This window comes from Gobius niger (genome assembly GCF_951799975.1).
Source record: "Gobius niger genome assembly, chromosome: 15".
Lineage (NCBI taxonomy): Eukaryota > Metazoa > Chordata > Actinopteri > Gobiiformes > Gobiidae > Gobius > Gobius niger.
Window position 1 is genome coordinate 25,732,702 of NC_136866.1, and position 18,511 is coordinate 25,751,212.

Sequence of the window (18,511 nt, forward strand, 5' to 3'; positions counted from 1 at the left end):
GGCACCACTAAACTCTTCAAATTTAAGGACTGCATGAATTAAAAACAAAACAAAAAAAATCTCCAGAAATCAACAACACTCAAGGAAATGAGGCCCTATGTCAAAAATCCTGAAATATCCCTTTAAGTGTTTGGATAATGTGATTCTCATTCTTCAATCTTTGCCTCTTCTCATGCAGTCTGCTAGTGGTACCATAATAAAAGGGATTTTTGTTTCCCTAAACCCTGCTACAAGCCACTTCATGTTTACCTTGGCACATTCTTGCATGAGGAAGAGGCTAATTGTTTGTACGTCGGCCAGGAAGGATTTTGCAGATGTGCGATGGGAAGTGTGAGCCCGTTTTTGTTTTTTGTTTTGTTTCGGGAGAAAAGGCTGTCGAGTTGGAAGCAAAAGGTGGTTAAAAAATGGCAGTGGATTTGTTATGGTTTGCTGATTCAGAATTCTCTTTTAGCTCATCGCGCCTGGACGTGTTTAAAAATGTAGCACGCAGAAATGAATCTTGTCAGAAAAGCGTCTTACTAATGAGCCATTTACCTGGAGGCTGCTGGTCTGTTTGCTCGATGCATTGGGGGGGGGGGGGGGGGACCTGTCCTCGCTGGGGGCTTCAGATGAGTAAAGGTCACTGTCCTCCCCAGAGAGAAGTCTGTGAAGTCCGTCGTCTCGCAGCTCTTAATATTTTAGGGCTGTGCAGAAACCCTAGTGCTGTTGTGTAACTGGAGCAGCCTCTGGACACTTGAGGAGTTTCGTGTTCAATTATTTTATCTTTTACTAAGGATTAGGTCTCGAACTTTTCAGGCGACGAACTCTCAAAATATCCATGTGTTAATTCCATGCCAATGGAACAAGCATAAAACCCACTTTGAAATCAGACAAATGAACTTTTACTTTAAAAAGATTTGTTTTTCACTTGAAATGATACAATATAATCTGAATTAAGAGAATAATGACTTGTTCCATTGGTGATAAGATGTTTTATCTGATCTAAGACCAGACCAAATCTACTCATGCTTTAGATTATTATTATTTTTCCAGTGCACTTTCTACAAATGCCAGAATTGTACATAATATGACCTAATTGAGTGTATTAACAGTATTTCTCCCACTTAACCCTAAAAATGTTAAAGTACTTTCTGATTTGTGTCATTGTGCATCATGTTCGCCTCACAACAAAGATGGCAGAACCTGAAGTGATCCATTCGAGAAGATTCTGGATTGATTTGGACAATCGAGTATTCTGGTCGTGGTCGTTATGGAACTTTATGATTGTCAAGTCTACAGGCAGTTCTTTGGCAATAGCACCTACTTTTGATACTGAAGTGCACTCTATAAAACAGGGGTAGGCAACGTCAGGCCCGGGGGCCAGATCCGGCCCTCCAGCACAGAACCTCTGGCCCTCAAGATGATTTTGAGAAACATTTTGACACAAATCAGAAAGTACTTTAACATTTTTAGGGTTAAATGGGAGAAATACTGTTAGTACACCCAATTAGGTCATATTATGTACAACTCTGGCATTTGTAGAAAGTGCACTGGAAAAATAATAATAGTTTTAAGGAAGAAATGACAGAAACCTACTTGAATTAAGAGATTCAATCTAAAGTACGAGTAGATTTGGTCTGGTCTTAGATCATCTTATCACCAATGGAACAAGTCATTATTCTCTCTAGTGAAAAACAGATCTTTTTAAAAGTAAAAGTTCATTTGTCTGATTTCAAAATGCTAGTTCCATTGGCATCAGCATTTGTATCTTTATCTTTATCTTAGATTAGTCCAAACAGACTCAAATTCAACACAAAGAACCTTTTATTAAAGCAATTTTAAGTCATTTATCTCATTTAAGATGGCCATTTTCCAGTGTAGTGCTTTACTTTGGCCCTCGGTCTTTTTACAATGAAAAAAATTGGCCCTCCGTTAAGAAAACTTGCCTATCCCTGCTATAAAACAAAGGCGCATCTTGTCTTTGTTCAATGAGCTGCTAGATTTGTTTTTAATTTGAAAAGATAAAATCGGGATCAGTCGATAAAGAAGTTGATGAATTTGCGTAGGCGCATGTTCTCGCCATGTCTCTGAGTTCCTCCAGGTGTTTTGGCATTGTTGCTGCTTGTTACAGAACGGTGAATTTATGCAATGTTTGTATAGCACATTTAAAAACGGCTGCAAAAAACGGCTGTACAACAAGCATAAGGTGCAATTAATGAAAACAGTTACCAAACATGAAATAATAATACCATGAAACCTGCTCAGCTTGTGTTGAGGCCAAACAAAGACTTAAACAAATTAAGAGTCTGGGCCATTTAATCACTTAAACTAAAGGACGGGCATTGTAGAGTCAGAATATGCTATTTCAACTTCTTCTTTTGAATAAAAAATACGAGACAATGAAAACATGGATTCGAAACAATCCTCCCAGCTTTGTTCTCCTCGTCAAATCTGGTTGCAGATCTGAAGAGGAGTCCGTTTGGCTACTGCGGAATATTGTGTTTCCAGACCGTGGTGGATAAGAAACAGCTGCACCATTTCGCTTGAGTCTAAAAAAAAAGTTGGAAAGCGGGCCCCTAAACAAATCCCTGCGAAGAACCATGACATTAGGAATGTGCCTGGAAAGTCAGGGATGAGCTTGGACCATGACAAATCTTTTCTCCGAAGGTTGATTAAATCTTTCTGTGATTGCGGATCCGCGGTTGTGCTGGGAGACATGTTCTTTCTCGCGTTAGCGGCGGCGTCCTTGCATCCTTTTATTACCATCTCTCTCCCCTCAGTCCAAAGTTCGACCTCTTTGCTTCAGTCGCCATGGAAACGTCACATCCCTAATGGCAGGACAACACTGACGCGTAGATTGCACCGCCGTCAGCAAATAGAGGCCGACGGGGCACTTTATATCGACAGATCGCTAATATGAACAAAAGGTCTAGAGTAGAGCGAGGGCTGAACGATTCTGAGAAAAGAGTTAAAGCTACGAATAGCCACTAGTGCATCCAAATGTTACAGAAACTGATCAACTAATACAGGAATTATGTGCATTTAGGAACCTGGTCATGGAGATCTGCACTTCAGGATTAGTCGATAGCTTTATTTGATCAGTAAATACAAATCGAACCCCAATAGAAATGCTTACTTAAATTAGCTTGTTTCCTAAATGGTTGAGCTTTATTTTAGTGGCTGTTGTTAGTCTCCGTATCCAATCCTGCTGACAAAAGCCTTAAGTCAATTAGATTTAATCCAGGAGTCCCTGACCTCGTGCCAGGGCACAGCTATTTCTGTGTTTTCTCCAATGACTGATTTATATTGTCTCCGTCCTCAAACGTACGCTTAACGCTTCTTATTATTTTTATAGTTTTCATGTGACTTTCTCAGCAAGCGCCATTGTGACACAAAGCTCAGTTTACGAAGTGAAATAAAAGTCTGGCCTTTTCTTTTTTGACCAATTCTCATCAGAAAGAACCTGCTTCGATGTGAAAGTCCCTCTTAAATACCTTCAGATTCAAGGCCCGTCTGCTGAGTGACTCCCATTGGCCCTGGGTCTGTTTGTCTGTCCATGGGATTGGATCTCTCCCTCTGTGTTTCTCCCTGAGGTTTCTTTTTTCTCCCTCTGGGTTTTTGAGTCTAAGGACCTCAGACGCCCATACGGCTCGTCACCACCTGCTGCCGACACTTATATGGACTTTATGATCGCCTGGATACTTCATTTACATGAACTGTTTTGTTTCATTGTTTTAATCTTTGTGCAGTCCTGTGAGGCAAATCCTGTTGTGATATTGGGCTATACCAAACGGTTGATCTGATTGATTGATTCAGATTAACTTTGCTTAGCGACACGTACAGCTGTGTGATTTGGCTTGTTGCACAATGTGGCTACGCTAGTTCCTGTGAGCTGAAGTTGTGGGCGCTAGTACTTCCTGTCCGTATTAATTTCCATTAAGATGAATCATGAATTATCATATTTCCTATAGTTTCTGTGGTGGACAGTGAGTTCCTGGTAGATGATCACTTCCTGCCGGTTAACGAGTTGCTGGACAGTGTAAATGTTTCCATGGAGGAGACGTCTAGGTTTATAAGGATCAGTGAGTTTGTCTTGAAGCTAAAGGCTAACATTAATTTCATGCATTATAAGTTTTTAAATGGTGCCTCCAATAGAGAAAGGGGAAAGTCTACATTTACCATGGAGATCGGCCATCTTTGCAGCTGTTAGCATACATTTCCATTGACTAACATTAGCTAAAAACAGTTTATAAAGTGGAGAAAATAGCCGTGGAACAGCTCCGTTAGCTGCTGAGTTACTGCTGGTAAATACATCTAACTCACTGTGGTGTCCAAGTGTTTTAATGTGAACAATAACTCCAGTATTTTAACTTCTAAAATCTCCATTAGTTTACAATTGCTGCTAATCCCATAATGCTTAGCGATCTGACGTCACATTCCCGAACTCTATGTAAACTAATCTGCATATAAACCATCTTGTCCTACTTTGATTTTTCTATCTGTATATATTTTTATAGCATGTTAGCCTTTAGCTTCAAAGATAAGCTATCAATCCTTTATGATCACAGGTGTCTCGTCTGAACTCGTCACATCCTACATCAAGATTTGAACACACACCACGTAATCTTTAGAAAATATGATCATTGTTCCGGCAGGTCTGAGATAATCTCTATAGGAAAAGAATACAGACAGGAAGTACCGGCGCCCACAACTTCAGGTTAGAGGAACTAGCATAGCCATACCGTGCAACAAGCCAACTTAAGTCAGTCTCAATAATCGTCCCGAGGCCTTTTAATCATCAGTTCTGCCAGTTCTGTGACAGTAACAGCTCCTGGTTTAGTGTTTGGAGGAGACAAAGGAAGATTTCTGTGTGTTAAATGATACTGCCATAGGAAATATGCACACACATGGCAAGCCGGCTAGACGGGAAAACCTTTCTGCACTGTATTTTTTCCTATAGCCGTTAGTGTTTTGCTTCAGCCACATTTAGAATCATCTGTAACATGTGTGCAAGCATTTTGAGATTTTATTTTAGATCCAAATTAGCATGGAAAAGCGTCCTCTGAGCTAAATGCATATTCATATTCAGTAGCATTTCTCCTTTTTGTGGGTCGGAGAACACGCGTCGCACCTCGCCATACTTCTTCTCGGGGCCTGACTTCTCCATTCATTTGTTTAAGGACAGAACGCTTCATTCAAACCGGTCCCGGACGCCGCACACATGGATAACGATGGTTTTTAAGGCTTTGGATGGATGAATGGAATAAAAAAAATACTAGCAGAACGTTGTTGAATTGAGTGTGTCGCCATGGTTACGACCTCCAAGTGAATGCCATGAAATAGATCAACAGTTTCCAAGGCCCATGTTTCCTCTCTTCAGCTTTTAGCCATGTCAAAATATGGTGGAGTTGGAGTTGCCGTGTCCACCTGCTGATGTCACGAGGTGGTGGTCCTCCTCCATGTTATAAGTTGAAAAACGCCTAAATTGTCCAAAACTATTCCTTTAAAGGGAGAAGAAAGCAAATTGTAGAACGTGGAAGCATATTTTGTGATTTATGTGAGGCAGCTGCTGGGCGTTGATGGTGGAGCTCGGGGAACATTGGCTCAGCGGCAGTGATTTTTTTAATTTGCATTTTTGCACAGTAATGAAGCAAAGCGCAAATCAAAAATCACTGTCTGTTTGCTGTTAGCGCAGGTGTGGCTGCGTTTGCTGCAGGAGGCACATTCTGTAGATACGTTTTTACTTCATCTTGTGCCCAGACTCAGGGCTCCATCTTGAAAGAATAAATGTACAACGCTGGTGGAATTGTTATCAAATACTTTTCTAGTTATAAAAGATTGTGTTGAAACCGCATTGATTTTTTTTTTTGTAGAGGTGGAATTTAAAGGAGACGTATCACACAGGTGTCAAACAGACGTGTATTCATTTACTTCATTCACACAGCTTTTCTTAATCCTATTCACTCTGGTTGTTTCTTCCTCTATGGCTGCATAGATCATTACTTAAGTACTTGTTTATAACAGTGCACTATAAATAAAGTGGATTGGAAAGTGTGACACATAAGACGCATTTTTTTGCTAAAACATAGTTAACCCAATTACCTTTAAGATCTTGCTAAAAGATTGTTCCCAGTTTTCCTTATATTGACATTTTGTGTGATGTTTATTATTGCACTTCCTGATATGACACTGACAGGAAGTGATATACTGTAGATGAGGGTTTAGTTGTCTTGCAGCCATATCAATGAGAAATTAGTGAGTCAGAATTCTATGGCACTTTCTATCTATGCCATTAACTTAATTTTTTTTGTAGTAAATGCTTTTCTTCATTAAAGGTGCACTATGCTATTTATTAAAAAAAAAAAAAGGTATTATATATCATATTCAGTGGCGCAGTTGGTAGAGCGGGTCGTCTCGTGATCAAAGCTGCACATGAACACAGGTCATTCTTCATTTGAAGGCTAAGAACATCCAAAGTTCAAAGCTTTAACAGCTGTAGGCTATAAAACGGATACAGACAGATCATTCATGAAATGTATAATGTATAAAACACTCTTTCAAAACCAAAGCAAGTTTTTCGTAAAGTAGGTCTGTGTGTGTGAGGGGGGGAGGGAGGATGGGGTGTCTTGTTGTACATGCTGTACGTCATGTGTGTACTGTATGTCATGATTTGTAGTACTAATGTGTGTTCTGTGTTGGTGGTATGTTTTTACCCCATGGGACTTCGGATGGAAATTAGCTCTGAGCTAAATCCGGCATATTTACAGCACTAGTTGTCTGTTCATTAATGTGCATTGTCCATTGAAATAGATTAATATATGAAATGAATCAAAAATACAAAATCTTCGTCATTTTCTTTCAGTCCTACTGAAAACCTTAACTATTGATCGTGGAGCGTCCCACAGGCCCTCGTAATGGGAGATTAAGGCACTATGCTAACCACCCAAGCATCTGCTGGATCACTAAATATGCATTAATATCAACTTATTTTCTGTATACAATGTTGCATAGGGCACCTTTAAAATTGCTGATTCACTGAAACAAAACTAAGTCTTCAGTACAAAAGGATTAAAACCTGTCATATGCACTTAAGTCAGCTTGTTTTTAACTAAGATATTCCTACTGCTGCCTGCAGAGGGAGCTCCAGGCAAACTCCTCACCAGCCCCTGGCCTCTGAGTCTCCCTGTCACTGTCTTATCCCATTGTCAAACGTAAAATAGCGACACAGGGGCCCTGCTTGATTATTTGTCTATTATTTTCAGGAGGAATGCTTATTAGCTCTCGTCACTAACATAACCTGTGCGTGCTGTCGTGGTTCAAACTTCTTGTAACCCGTGTCTCCTGTGTCGCAGATGTGCCGCCGGTGGAGCAGGAGAAGCTCTTCATCCAGAAGCTGCGTCAGTGCTGCGTGCTCTTCGACTTCGTGTCGGACCCCCTCAGCGACCTCAAGTGGAAGGAGGTGAAGAGGGCGGCGCTCAGCGAGATGGTGGAGTACCTCACCCACAACAGGAATGTCATCACGGAGCCCATCTACCCAGAGGTGGTGCACATGGTCAGTACGCAGACAGACATGGAGCTCAGAATTTATCCGTGGAGCTTGCAAACAACTATATAGTTAGTGTTTTTAATGTAGTTGTTTTATACAGATACCATAGATTTTTAGGTATCTGTATCAAGCCCCTTTAAACCTGCTCTTGGTGCTCTGGTAAAGTTCTGGCTTGGTCCTGGTTTAGTTCTAGTCTTATCTGACCTAAATTACCAGGACTAAGCCAGGGAAAAGTTGTTCAATGTGGTTGCAGCTTATTGCGGATGAGAATTCAGTATTTTCAGGGAAATCGTCTCATTCAGGATTCAAAGTCAACTCACCAATCTGCTATCCTGCTGTAGTTTCTAAATTAGGCCCCACAGATGTGCCATTGCTGTGCACTTTATCGTGGCTAATGCTTAAAACTGGATCTTCAGGATCCAAAAACTAATAATCACAATTAAAATGTTCATGTTTTGCTTGGAAGCAGAGAGGTGTGCTCTTCTGTTCAGCTCCTGTTCATGACCTTTAGCTAACCACATGTTTCACTTCTCGTGAACATGCAAGTTTCTCATCTGTAAAATTACAGCAACACGTAAGTGAAAAGGAAAGCCTGGAAACCACTCATCACTTTACGCTTTACTACATTTCCACTCACTCACTGTCGATGTATTTTTGATCATTTTCCCATCCATATTATTGAGGGGGAGTAAAGGAGGTATCATTCTAGTCTTGCCAGCACTGACAATGTTCATTTGGACCTACATTATTACCAATTGGTTGCTCAAAACTAGGTGCAGTGTTATTCTTGCGTGAACATTTTATTCTCCAAAAGGCATTACGGTCTGAAGCCACTGATGAACTAACTGCGTCTCCTTTCATTGCTTTCCGAGAGTGACCAGACAACCTTCACTTACTTCCTCTTTTATTTCTTGCATGAAACACAAATATCCTGTCGCACAATAACAAACCCCAGCTGGGAACACGGAGTCTTAAACCCGGTTAGTATCATTTTACAGTCTGCGAGCGGAGCATGTCCCAATTTAAACCGCATAGGCACATGTTTAAGCTGATACGTTAGCGCTCTGTGAGAGAAAAAAAAAAACGGTGATATTCAAATTTATTGGGACTTGCCGGGACATGCGGGTCCGGACTCGACTTGGAACCGGGTGAGCGGGAGCGTGTCTTAAAGAGTCCTGTGCAGACGCCCCGAGCACCTCTCACTCTTCATCTCTGCAGTGGCTGTGAGTCCAGGCGGAAAGCGCTGATGAGCTGCAGCACTTTGTACGGAGCGTTCCTGCCTCGGTTTCCTTCACACACTGAAGAAAGTGCTCGCAATCGCAATCTAGAGCTCTGAAATGTTTTTTTTGTCATACAGGAGTTTTCTCAGCACAGTCCAGTTGACTTCTTGAACATATGGCTGCACAGTGAAACGCAATCAAATCGAAATTACAGTTTGAATGGCCACAGAGTGCAAAGGCTGTGATTAGTTTGGTACATAATAGGGCTTTTGCAGTATATCTCATTACTTCTTTGTTGTGATTAGTGATGGGGCCGATACCACATGCTTGTACTCATACTCATACTCATTCATCAGGTCCCGATACCAGAAACCGATACCACTTGTGGCCGGCGCTCCTACAGGAGCAGCTCCACTGGGGAGAGATAATAGCAACAAACTGGAGAATTCTTTAGTGGAAATACAATATTCCACATAGAGCTGACTTTATTACAGACGACACTCCCTAAATCGGAGTCTGTGCTGGATTTAACCGGAGCTAAATGTTGTTAGTGCTGCAGCGTGGAGTCTGCAGTGTTTACAAGATACAGGCTAATGTTGCTAACTAGCCGCTAACTCAGTCCTGGTGATTCTTACACCGTTTTATGCCCACCTAAAAGTACTCAGAAAATCCAAATGAAAGAGATACAGCATGTTTATATTGAGCGAAAATGAGCTGCAGCAAAAGTATCAAAATGCTGTGGCTACTGGATAAGGTACTGTAAACACTTGAGAAAATCCACACAGAGCTGAAGTAAAGGAGAAAAGACACACTATAGCTGTAGTAATAAGTAACATCTCAATACTATAGTTAAATAAAAATAGATAAATGAATAAAGCACAAGCATTGAGGAGCTTTTGGACATGAGATGTTCTGTCTATGATGGACAGTGCAATAAAAATTTTAAGATAATTATTGAATGAAAAAATTCAATTCTGATGTAACCTCTTAAAAGTGTAGCCTACTGTACTCAAGGAAATGAAGTAACCAATCTGCTGTGAAAAAGTCGGTCTATAATCTCATCACTTCAAAAAGTAATGCCTTGTACTCGTATCGGTATTCGGTATCGGCAAGTACTTAAATCAAAGTGTTCGTACTCGTATCGGTTTTAGAAAAAGGGGTGTCTGTGCATCCCTAGTTGTGATACGTGTGTTGTATCGGAAACTATGGCTATGTTCAGACCTCAGGCTGAAGTGACACGACCCAGGCCACTTGGATATGTGGTCCTGAATCCGATACGTATCTAATCTTTTGCAATGCGACTTCAGTTTGAACGGCCTGGTCGCATTTATCCAACACACGTCATCGATAAGCTACAGATGCATAGATCCATTCTGCAGTAAAGTAAACGTAAGCGGGAGGAAAACTACACGTGGTCTGAATAAAGTGAATTCCAAAGCGGCTTGTTTCTCGTTAAAGACATTGCTGCCTCTGCTCCTCAAAAGTCCATCCTCTTCCTTCTTAAAGAGGGGGTTTTATGCTTTTTTCAATCACACAGCACCAGTCTATAGCACACTACAATGATGACGAAACCTTCTGTTGGTCTGTAAATGCAGTAAATTAGAATAACTGCCTTGTATAAAATGTCTCTCTCAAAATGGCTATAGTGAATGTCTTGAAATAGGCCTCTGTCTCTTTAAGAACCTCTGACCCTTTCCGACACGCCCCCTCCACACGCTGTCTGTGGCATCAGTGGGGAGGGGGTTCTGCTGAGGAGCAGTGGTTGGTTACTCGGCTGGTGACGAAAGCTCGGAGGCGTCTCCAGGAGGTGGGGGCGTTCCTAGGAGGACTCAGGCAAAAGCTATCCCTAAAATGGCCGCCATCAGAGTTTTTACAGATTACTCAAAAATACGTGAATGTGCCAAGGCAACACTTCAGGCATGTTTTTAATGAGGGAATGACATAATAACAAGCTTGAAAAAGTCCATTTTGCATAATACCCCCCCTTTAAATATCGATATATCGCCCAGCCCTAGTGTCTCTTTAAATGTAAGCTTAGTTTTTAGATCTTTTTTGTAAATTAGTAAACTTGACATCTTGGTTCCATCTTCCTTTTCCTCATCTCTCTTCAGCGCCCTTTAGGCCCCTCTGCGATGTTTATATTCATGTTGTTCATTTCATTGGAAGTCTGCTTCATGTGAGATTCAAATTAACTTTAAGCCAAACAACTCCGGCGTTTGATGTTTGACGAACACTCGCTCTGAGAAGAAACCCAAGGTAAACGGCAGATGATCAAGGTGCAAATGTAGCCACATCCTGTAGTCTGTAAACCTGCGCCTCCGTTTGATCAGTGCAGCAGAAAACGCGACAACAGAGCGGCTCCATCAGCATGAAAATACCGTCTCGCCCTGCTGCCCCTCGCTCCGGCCCATTCAGGGCCAGCACGTTTTGATCAGGCCGAGCGCTTTTATCATCAAAGGCGGCGACGCTCAAGTGCATGTAATTTACCAAAGTGAGGCCATGTTGGTTTAATGCACTGCTAAAAGAAAAGCATCACTTGACATATATAGTGTTGATCAGCTTTGATCATCCACTGAGGCATTGTCTCGATAAGGTTCTGCCAAGTCACAGGGTTTATTTTTGGCTGGTGTTGCTAGTTAATGAGCCGGTGCCTAGTCCTGGGTACAGTTCAATTTTTTTCTAAACTGGTGCTTAAAGAGACTATACGAGTTTAAAAATGTTGAAATTAAGTCTTTTCCTCCCCTTACTTGTTTCAACAATGTCCTAATGTGTAGAATGAGCCCGGACATATTCACCACAACTGCCTCTAAAATCCTGCACTGTCACTTAACATCTTAACTCCCACCTGAACGGATCCCATTTTCTCCAGTTTGGCTTTACCCTAATCAAAAAGCATATTGGGAAAAAACACCAAAAGAGCCACAAAAAATGAGAAGAAAACAAGGATGTAAACGCAACAAAAATGTGACAAAAACTCAACCAAAGAGTGACAAAAATTCAACAAAATGTGACAAAAATTCAACACAATGTGACAAAAAATCAACCAAAATGTGACAAAAACTCAACCAAAATGTGACAAAAATTCAACAAAATGTGACCAAAATTCAACACAATGTGACAAAAAATCAACCAAAATGTGACAAAAAAACTCAACCAAAATGTGACAAAAATTCAACAAAATGTGACAAAAACTCAACCAAAATGTGACAAAAATTCAACAAAAAGTGACATAAAACAAACAAAATAAAAAACAATAAAAAAAAACCCAAAAAGGTGACTCAACACAGCAACAATGCGAAGAAAAAGATCAGTTTTGTGGGTCTTAGCTTTCAAATGAGGCGTCACACAGGCCTATATAATAGCCAAAGAATGCATTTGGTTTAGGCGGGTGGTAAAAAGGTGTTTATTCGGGTCTGAAGTGCCGTTATGCACGAGCTTTATATAGAAGATGCAGTTACACATATGGCCTGAGGTGGCAGTAGTGAGTATAAAATGGCCAACTTGCATCTCGCCCCTTTAAACGAGACTCTGTTTTTAATCCTGATACCTGTACAGATAGAACCATAAAACAGAACAGTAATGTTACTTTGTTCTATAAAACACTATTTCTTTTAAATAAAACGACAGTCACTTTCTTTAACACTTTAATATTACCCCCTACAACCATTTTTTTCAGAATCAGAATAGTTTTTATTGCCATTATTTGAGAACAGGTTCACAAACTAGGAGTTTTTCTCGGTGCAGACTTGCAATATAAAACATATAACCATAGAATTAAGATAAAAATAAGATATAAAACTTTAAATCATAAGGCTATGGGGGCATGCATACGAATATTAAAATAAAGGGTGGGAGGAGGAGGGGTGAATAGTCCGTGTCCAGGCTGAGAAGGGTCAGCCGTGATCCGACCCACACGCCTCCGGGTCCTGGAGGTGAACAGGTCTTGGAGAGATGGGACCTCACAGCCAATCACCTTCTCAGCAGCAGCACAATGTCCCGTTCCGTAGCGCCGGGGAACCACACCATTTTCTATTTATTTGGGGACAAACATCAATGTTTTTTTAAGCCAGTCCACACCTGGTCTAAACCAGTCCAAAACTTGATCTAAACCAGCCTGAACCTAGTCTACACCAGTCCAAACCAGGCCTAAACCAGTCCAAACTAGTCCAACCCTAATCTAAACTGGATATTTTGAGTATTTCACGCTTTGTAGAGAATGGTAAATATGGGAAGAATTAGAAACAACACATGATTCAATAAATTGTGCTCTACCAAACAGTTGAGCAAACTTGGTCTCAAAGATATATTTTTTTCGATGCCCGCTTTAGATGCTTTTATTTAGTACCTGAACTTTAACAGTACTCAGCCCTACCTGTGCCATTAAGGAACAAAAATCCATTGATAAATTAACCTCATTCAGTATGAGGTTGTCACTTTAGCCAAATAGTGTTGCTATACCAAGGCCAGACTAACTGCAGCAACCTGTAAAAGTATAATATTTTACAAAAGTTTAAATATATATGGCTACTGGAGACTCTATTCTTTCTCACAATGGAGAACTTGTTACAGCAGCTCTTCGGAACAGACAATGGGGTGCAAAAAGTGAAGAATGTGCAACCAAAGAACTAGATGAATGCTAAAACAATAATAGAAAAAAGGCATCGCATGTACAATGAATAAAGAACTTAAAAAAGGAGCTTGGATGATTCTATTATGTCTCCTCCGGGTAGGAAGAGTGCACAAACAAGCACCTCTTCTCGAGTGAGTCGCCTGGTTTCCATCTGTTTTGTGATTGTTGTCCTTCATTTGTCTCCTCAGTTCGCGGTGAACATGTTCAGGACGCTGCCGCCGTCGCTGAACCCGACGGGAGCGGAGTTCGACCCCGAGGAGGACGAGCCGACGCTGGAGGCCGCGTGGCCACATTTACAGGTAAAAAAAAAAAAACACTCACTATTCAACGATACACGTGTGATTTCATCTTTTGTTAATCCTATTCTGTTTCTTTTCCCCACCACAGCTTGTTTATGAATTCTTTCTGAGGTTCTTGGAGTCGCCGGACTTTCAACCCAACGTAGCCAAAAAGTATATTGATCAGAAGTATGTAATGCAGGTAAGGACGGTGAATAACACAACATACTGTACATTTCCTGTAAATACAACACCCTTCACTAAGGTTTACTGATTGGCTTATGATTATAGTGGTACTCTTTTCTGTACCTACACTGCATTATTTGTTATCTAAATCAGTGGTTCTCAACATGTGTGACCCACAATCACCCTGAGATGACAGGACGCGACCCAAATATGACTTAGCGTTGTAAAACATAATGTGAAATATTGTCTTTGTCCATAAATATTAAAAGAAATACCCACTGAAAACGGTTCCGCCACCCACTTTTGGGTCCTGACCCGCCATTTGAGAACCACTGATCGAGAACATAATACGGAAAATTGTGTTTATTAAATGCATAAAGCATTATATCTTTTCACGTTTTATTTATCATATGTTTGAGCTGGAACAACTAAGTATCTAAAGATTTCTTTCCGTACCAATTCTTTGTTTAATATCTACTACTTTTTTTAGTAGTATTTTCTAACGCAGGGGTGCCCAAAGTTTTTGTCTCCGAGGGCCAAAATGAAAAAGTGCCTGTGGGTCGTGGGGCAAAGCACACCACAGCAATGCCAAGCATGAAACACATATAACTACATATAATAATAGTTATTTATTTTCTTTTTTGGTATACATTTGCATTTAATTCTATTTATGCAAGTAACATGCTACGTTAAAGGAATAGGCCACCGTTTTTATATACTAAGATATGTTCTTACCTCACTTTAGTCGAGTTAATATATCCCCGTCTGGTCATTGTCCGCGCGCTCTGTCACGCAAACGGAGCACATACGCAGCCTCTCCCATATGTGACATAGCTCCGAAAAAGCTCACGATAGAAGCTACCAAGCTCTTCCACGTGTTCCCTATTTAAATAAAGTTACGTGAAGTGTTTTCATGCGAAGTATATTTACACAGAAATGTAACGTGTCGATTTTATAAGCAAATAAAAAGGGGGACTATATTGTGAGGCGTAATGATACGAGGAGCACAGCGTCCGCGTAGTAACTCCTAAAGACTTCCCCCCGCTCACTTCCGTCAATAACCTTTAGGAGTTACTGCGCGGACGTTTTACTCCTCGTATCATTACGCCTCACAATATAGTCCCCCTTTTTATTTGCTTATAAAATCGACACGTTACATTTCTGTGTAAATATACTTCGCATGAAAACACTTCACGTAACTTTATTTAAATAGGGAACACGTGGAAGAGCTTGGTAGCTTCTATCGTGAGCTTTTTCGGAGCTATGTCACATATGGGAGAGGCTGCGTATGTGCTCCGTTTGCGTGACAGAGCGCGCGGACAATGACCAGACGGGGATATATTAACTCGACTAAAGTGAGGTAAGAACATATCTTAGTATATAAAAACGGTGGCCTATTCCTTTAAAGCAAATGTTAACGACGACAAAAGCCTAGTTTTAATAGAACAAAATCAATTATTGTAACAATATAGTGTGAAATGTAAAAAACAACACCTGTATCTGCGGCACCTACAGTAACTTTACCTCATTCATTTGTTAACTCAAAGAAAATGCCACATTAGATTATTTTGAAAGTGTCAGTTCAGCATCAATTCTTTTCAAGTCAGTTTTTAACGTGAACATTTGTTTATGTCAACTACCTTTGCAATAAAAGTTTGAAAAATGGGAAAGTTGATGCTACAACGCTGATAAACACCAAGACACCACAACAGTGTTTTCTTAACTTTGCAAAAGGAGTGAAACAGCGCCCCCAATTTGATGGTGGCCGAAAAGTGTACTGCATCCATATTTAACATTGAGAATGAATGGGAGAGAGTTAGTATTAACCAGATAGGTCACCCTCTGGTGGGCCAACGTAATTGGGCCCCACTTTGGGCACCCCTGTTTCTTAGCCCTAGTGGTAGATAACAGGCATAAAATATTGGCTTTTAATTTTATTTTTTTTATTTTTATAAAATTGTAGTATGAATTGGTGTAGTTAACAAATCTAGCATGGTTTCAAGGTGCATTATGGAACTAAAAGGTCAAATACGCAATAATAAAAGTTCCATAATGCACCTTTAACATTTCTTAAACCTCACAAACTACATTTTCCTCAAAAATTCATATCACTAAATCACATCTCATCGCCGAGTCCAGCTAAAATGACAAAGTATATCTTGCATGTATCGATGTAATTATTGTCGTAACCTGTGGCTTGTCTTCTCTTCGTAGCTTTTAGATTTATTTGACAGTGAAGACCCGCGGGAAAGGGATTTTTTAAAGACCACTCTGCATCGAATCTACGGCAAGTTCCTGGGCCTTCGAGCGTACATTAGGAAACATATAAATAACATTTTTTATAGGTGAGAGATCCATTTATTTCATTCCATTACTGCCCTTATTTGATAAAACGAGTTTCTTCACTGGTACGATGTTTGTAACTGCTTTTTTTCACGCAGGTTCATTTATGAAACGGAGCATCATAACGGCATAGCGGAGTTACTGGAAATTTTAGGAAGGTGAGAAGGTTTTCCTGCGGTGCTTCTTAGTGGTGTGCATTATTCCAAGGAAGGAGTGTCCAGCTTCTTCGCAAGGTTAAGTCATTCAGACTGCCGGACTTTACCTTCTGGCGTCTGTCCGAGTCTCATTTCTCTGCTATCGAAGCCTTATTTTGCGTTTGAGTGAGGTATTTTCTTTGCTGCGCGAACCTTAGGAGTCACTGCTGTTGAACCGGAGCTGAAGCTCAATGTTAATGAGTAAACAGACACTCGTCATCCGGTCTGTTCCACCTCATTCAGTTGTATCAGAGTTTTTATGTGATGCAACTGTTTAAAACGGCAATGTAAGTTTTTTCTAATTCCCAAGAGTCTCTTTGGTTAAAACTGCTGTGCAATGTAAAGAAAAGTTTGATTTTGATGTAGAAGCAGGGCAGTCGTGATGGAGCCAATGGCCGATTCTGGAAAATTTGAAAATTTCCTATAGACTTGCGACCCACAGAAAATGGTTCCGTAATCCACTTTCTGGTCCCGATCCACAAGTTGAGAATCATGTTTTACATTATATATATAAGTGGGGTGCTCTGCCAGGATTTTTTTTAAAATACTGACACGAATTCTTGCATAAAAAATATTCTCAAAATCATCTTGGGGGACCAGCGGTTCCTTTTGGAGGGCCGGATTTGGCCTGACGTTGCCTATCCCTGCTTTAGGGACTGAAATGCAAAAATATCTCGTATTACTTCAGCAGTCCACCTCTCACTCGTCTCTCAGATTCGAATGCTCCTGGACATGTTTAAAATGCACACTGCGAACTGAACCTTGATTTCTGAATATATTTCTCACCCCCCGATAGGTCTCTAATGTAACCTCTCATTGCCTTGCAGCATAATAAATGGGTTTGCGTTGCCGCTCAAAGAGGAGCACAAAATATTCCTGCTGAAAGTCCTTCTACCGCTGCACAAAGTCAAGTCTCTTAGCGTCTATCACCCACAGGTAAGGGCCAAGCTGTTCCGGTATGTAGATAGAAGAGTTTGAATTCATAATACCTGCTCAGGGATCCAGATAATAAATAATATGTTCACATGAAGTATTAACACATTACTGCTGCCTGTATAAGCCCTATTCTAACGTGTGGTTCTGTTTCTGTCCCTGTAGCTGGCTTACTGTGTGGTACAATTCCTAGAAAAGGACAGCACACTCACCGAACCAGTAAGACTCTCGCTCCACGTGACATGACTTCATTTCTTTTGCCCGCCCTCTGAAATGTTCTCTCGTCGGACGCAGGTGGTGATGGCTCTGCTGAAGTACTGGCCGAAGACGCACAGCCCCAAAGAGGTGATGTTCCTCAATGAGCTAGAGGAGATTTTGGACGTCATCGAGCCCTCGGAGTTCGTCAAAGTCCAGGAGCCGCTCTTCAGGCAGCTCGCAAAGTGTGTCTCCAGCCCACACTTCCAGGTACGAGGAGAAGGAGGAGGAGGAGGTGGTCGATATGGATGTGATGTTTGATTTGAGTGATTGGTGGAGGTCAGACTGGTTTGGTTGATCGATGGCCTCACTTTTGTCATTTAGCTGTGGCTACTTTCAAGACTTACCTGATACCAGAAACAGATACCGCTTGATGTGTGTGCTACAGGACGCAGCTCTCAGCTGAGGAGGGAAAATAGCAACAAACTGGAGAGTTCTTCAGTGGGAATACAATATTCCACATAGAGCTGACTTCATTACAGACTGCGCTCTCTAAATCAGAGTCTGTGCTGGATTTAACCAGAGCTAGTGCTGCAGTGTTTACAAGATACAGACTAATTTTACTAACTCGCGGCTAGCTCGTGGCTAACAGTTCTGGTGATTCTTACGCCGTTTTATGCCCAGGGGCTTATTCATCTGAACAACTAACCCAGTGACTAAAAAGTCCTCATAAAATCCAAATGAAAGAGATCCTGCATGTCCATATTGAGCGAAAATGAGCTGCAGCAAAACAGTCAAAAGGCTGTAGCTAATCGCTAAGACTATAAACACACGAGAAAATCTACACAGAGCTGTAATTAAAGGAGAGAAGAGACCATTTAGCTGCAGTAATAAGTGACAATCTCAATACTATTGTTAAATAAAAATACATAAATGAAAAAAGCACAGGGATTGAGGAGCTTTTGGGCATGAGATGTTCTGTCTATAATGGACAATGCAATAAAAAT

The 18,511-nt window shown here is 40.9% G+C and overlaps 1 protein-coding gene across 2 annotated transcripts in view; it reads left to right on the plus strand.

Moving 5' to 3' along the window:
- ppp2r5cb (protein phosphatase 2, regulatory subunit B', gamma b) overlaps positions 1-18,511 on the plus strand; it is a 33,900-nt gene that overhangs the window by 9,683 nt on the left and 5,706 nt on the right. For both annotated transcript variants that reach the window (XM_079572743.1, XM_079572744.1), the window contains 8 exons: positions 7,332-7,531; positions 13,564-13,674; positions 13,763-13,855; positions 16,054-16,184; positions 16,281-16,340; positions 17,204-17,312; positions 17,475-17,528; positions 17,604-17,774. In XM_079572743.1, coding sequence (XP_079428869.1) covers positions 7,332-7,531; positions 13,564-13,674; positions 13,763-13,855; positions 16,054-16,184; positions 16,281-16,340; positions 17,204-17,312; positions 17,475-17,528; positions 17,604-17,774 — 929 coding nt within the window. The remainder of the gene's footprint in view (positions 1-7,331; positions 7,532-13,563; positions 13,675-13,762; positions 13,856-16,053; positions 16,185-16,280; positions 16,341-17,203; positions 17,313-17,474; positions 17,529-17,603; positions 17,775-18,511) is intronic.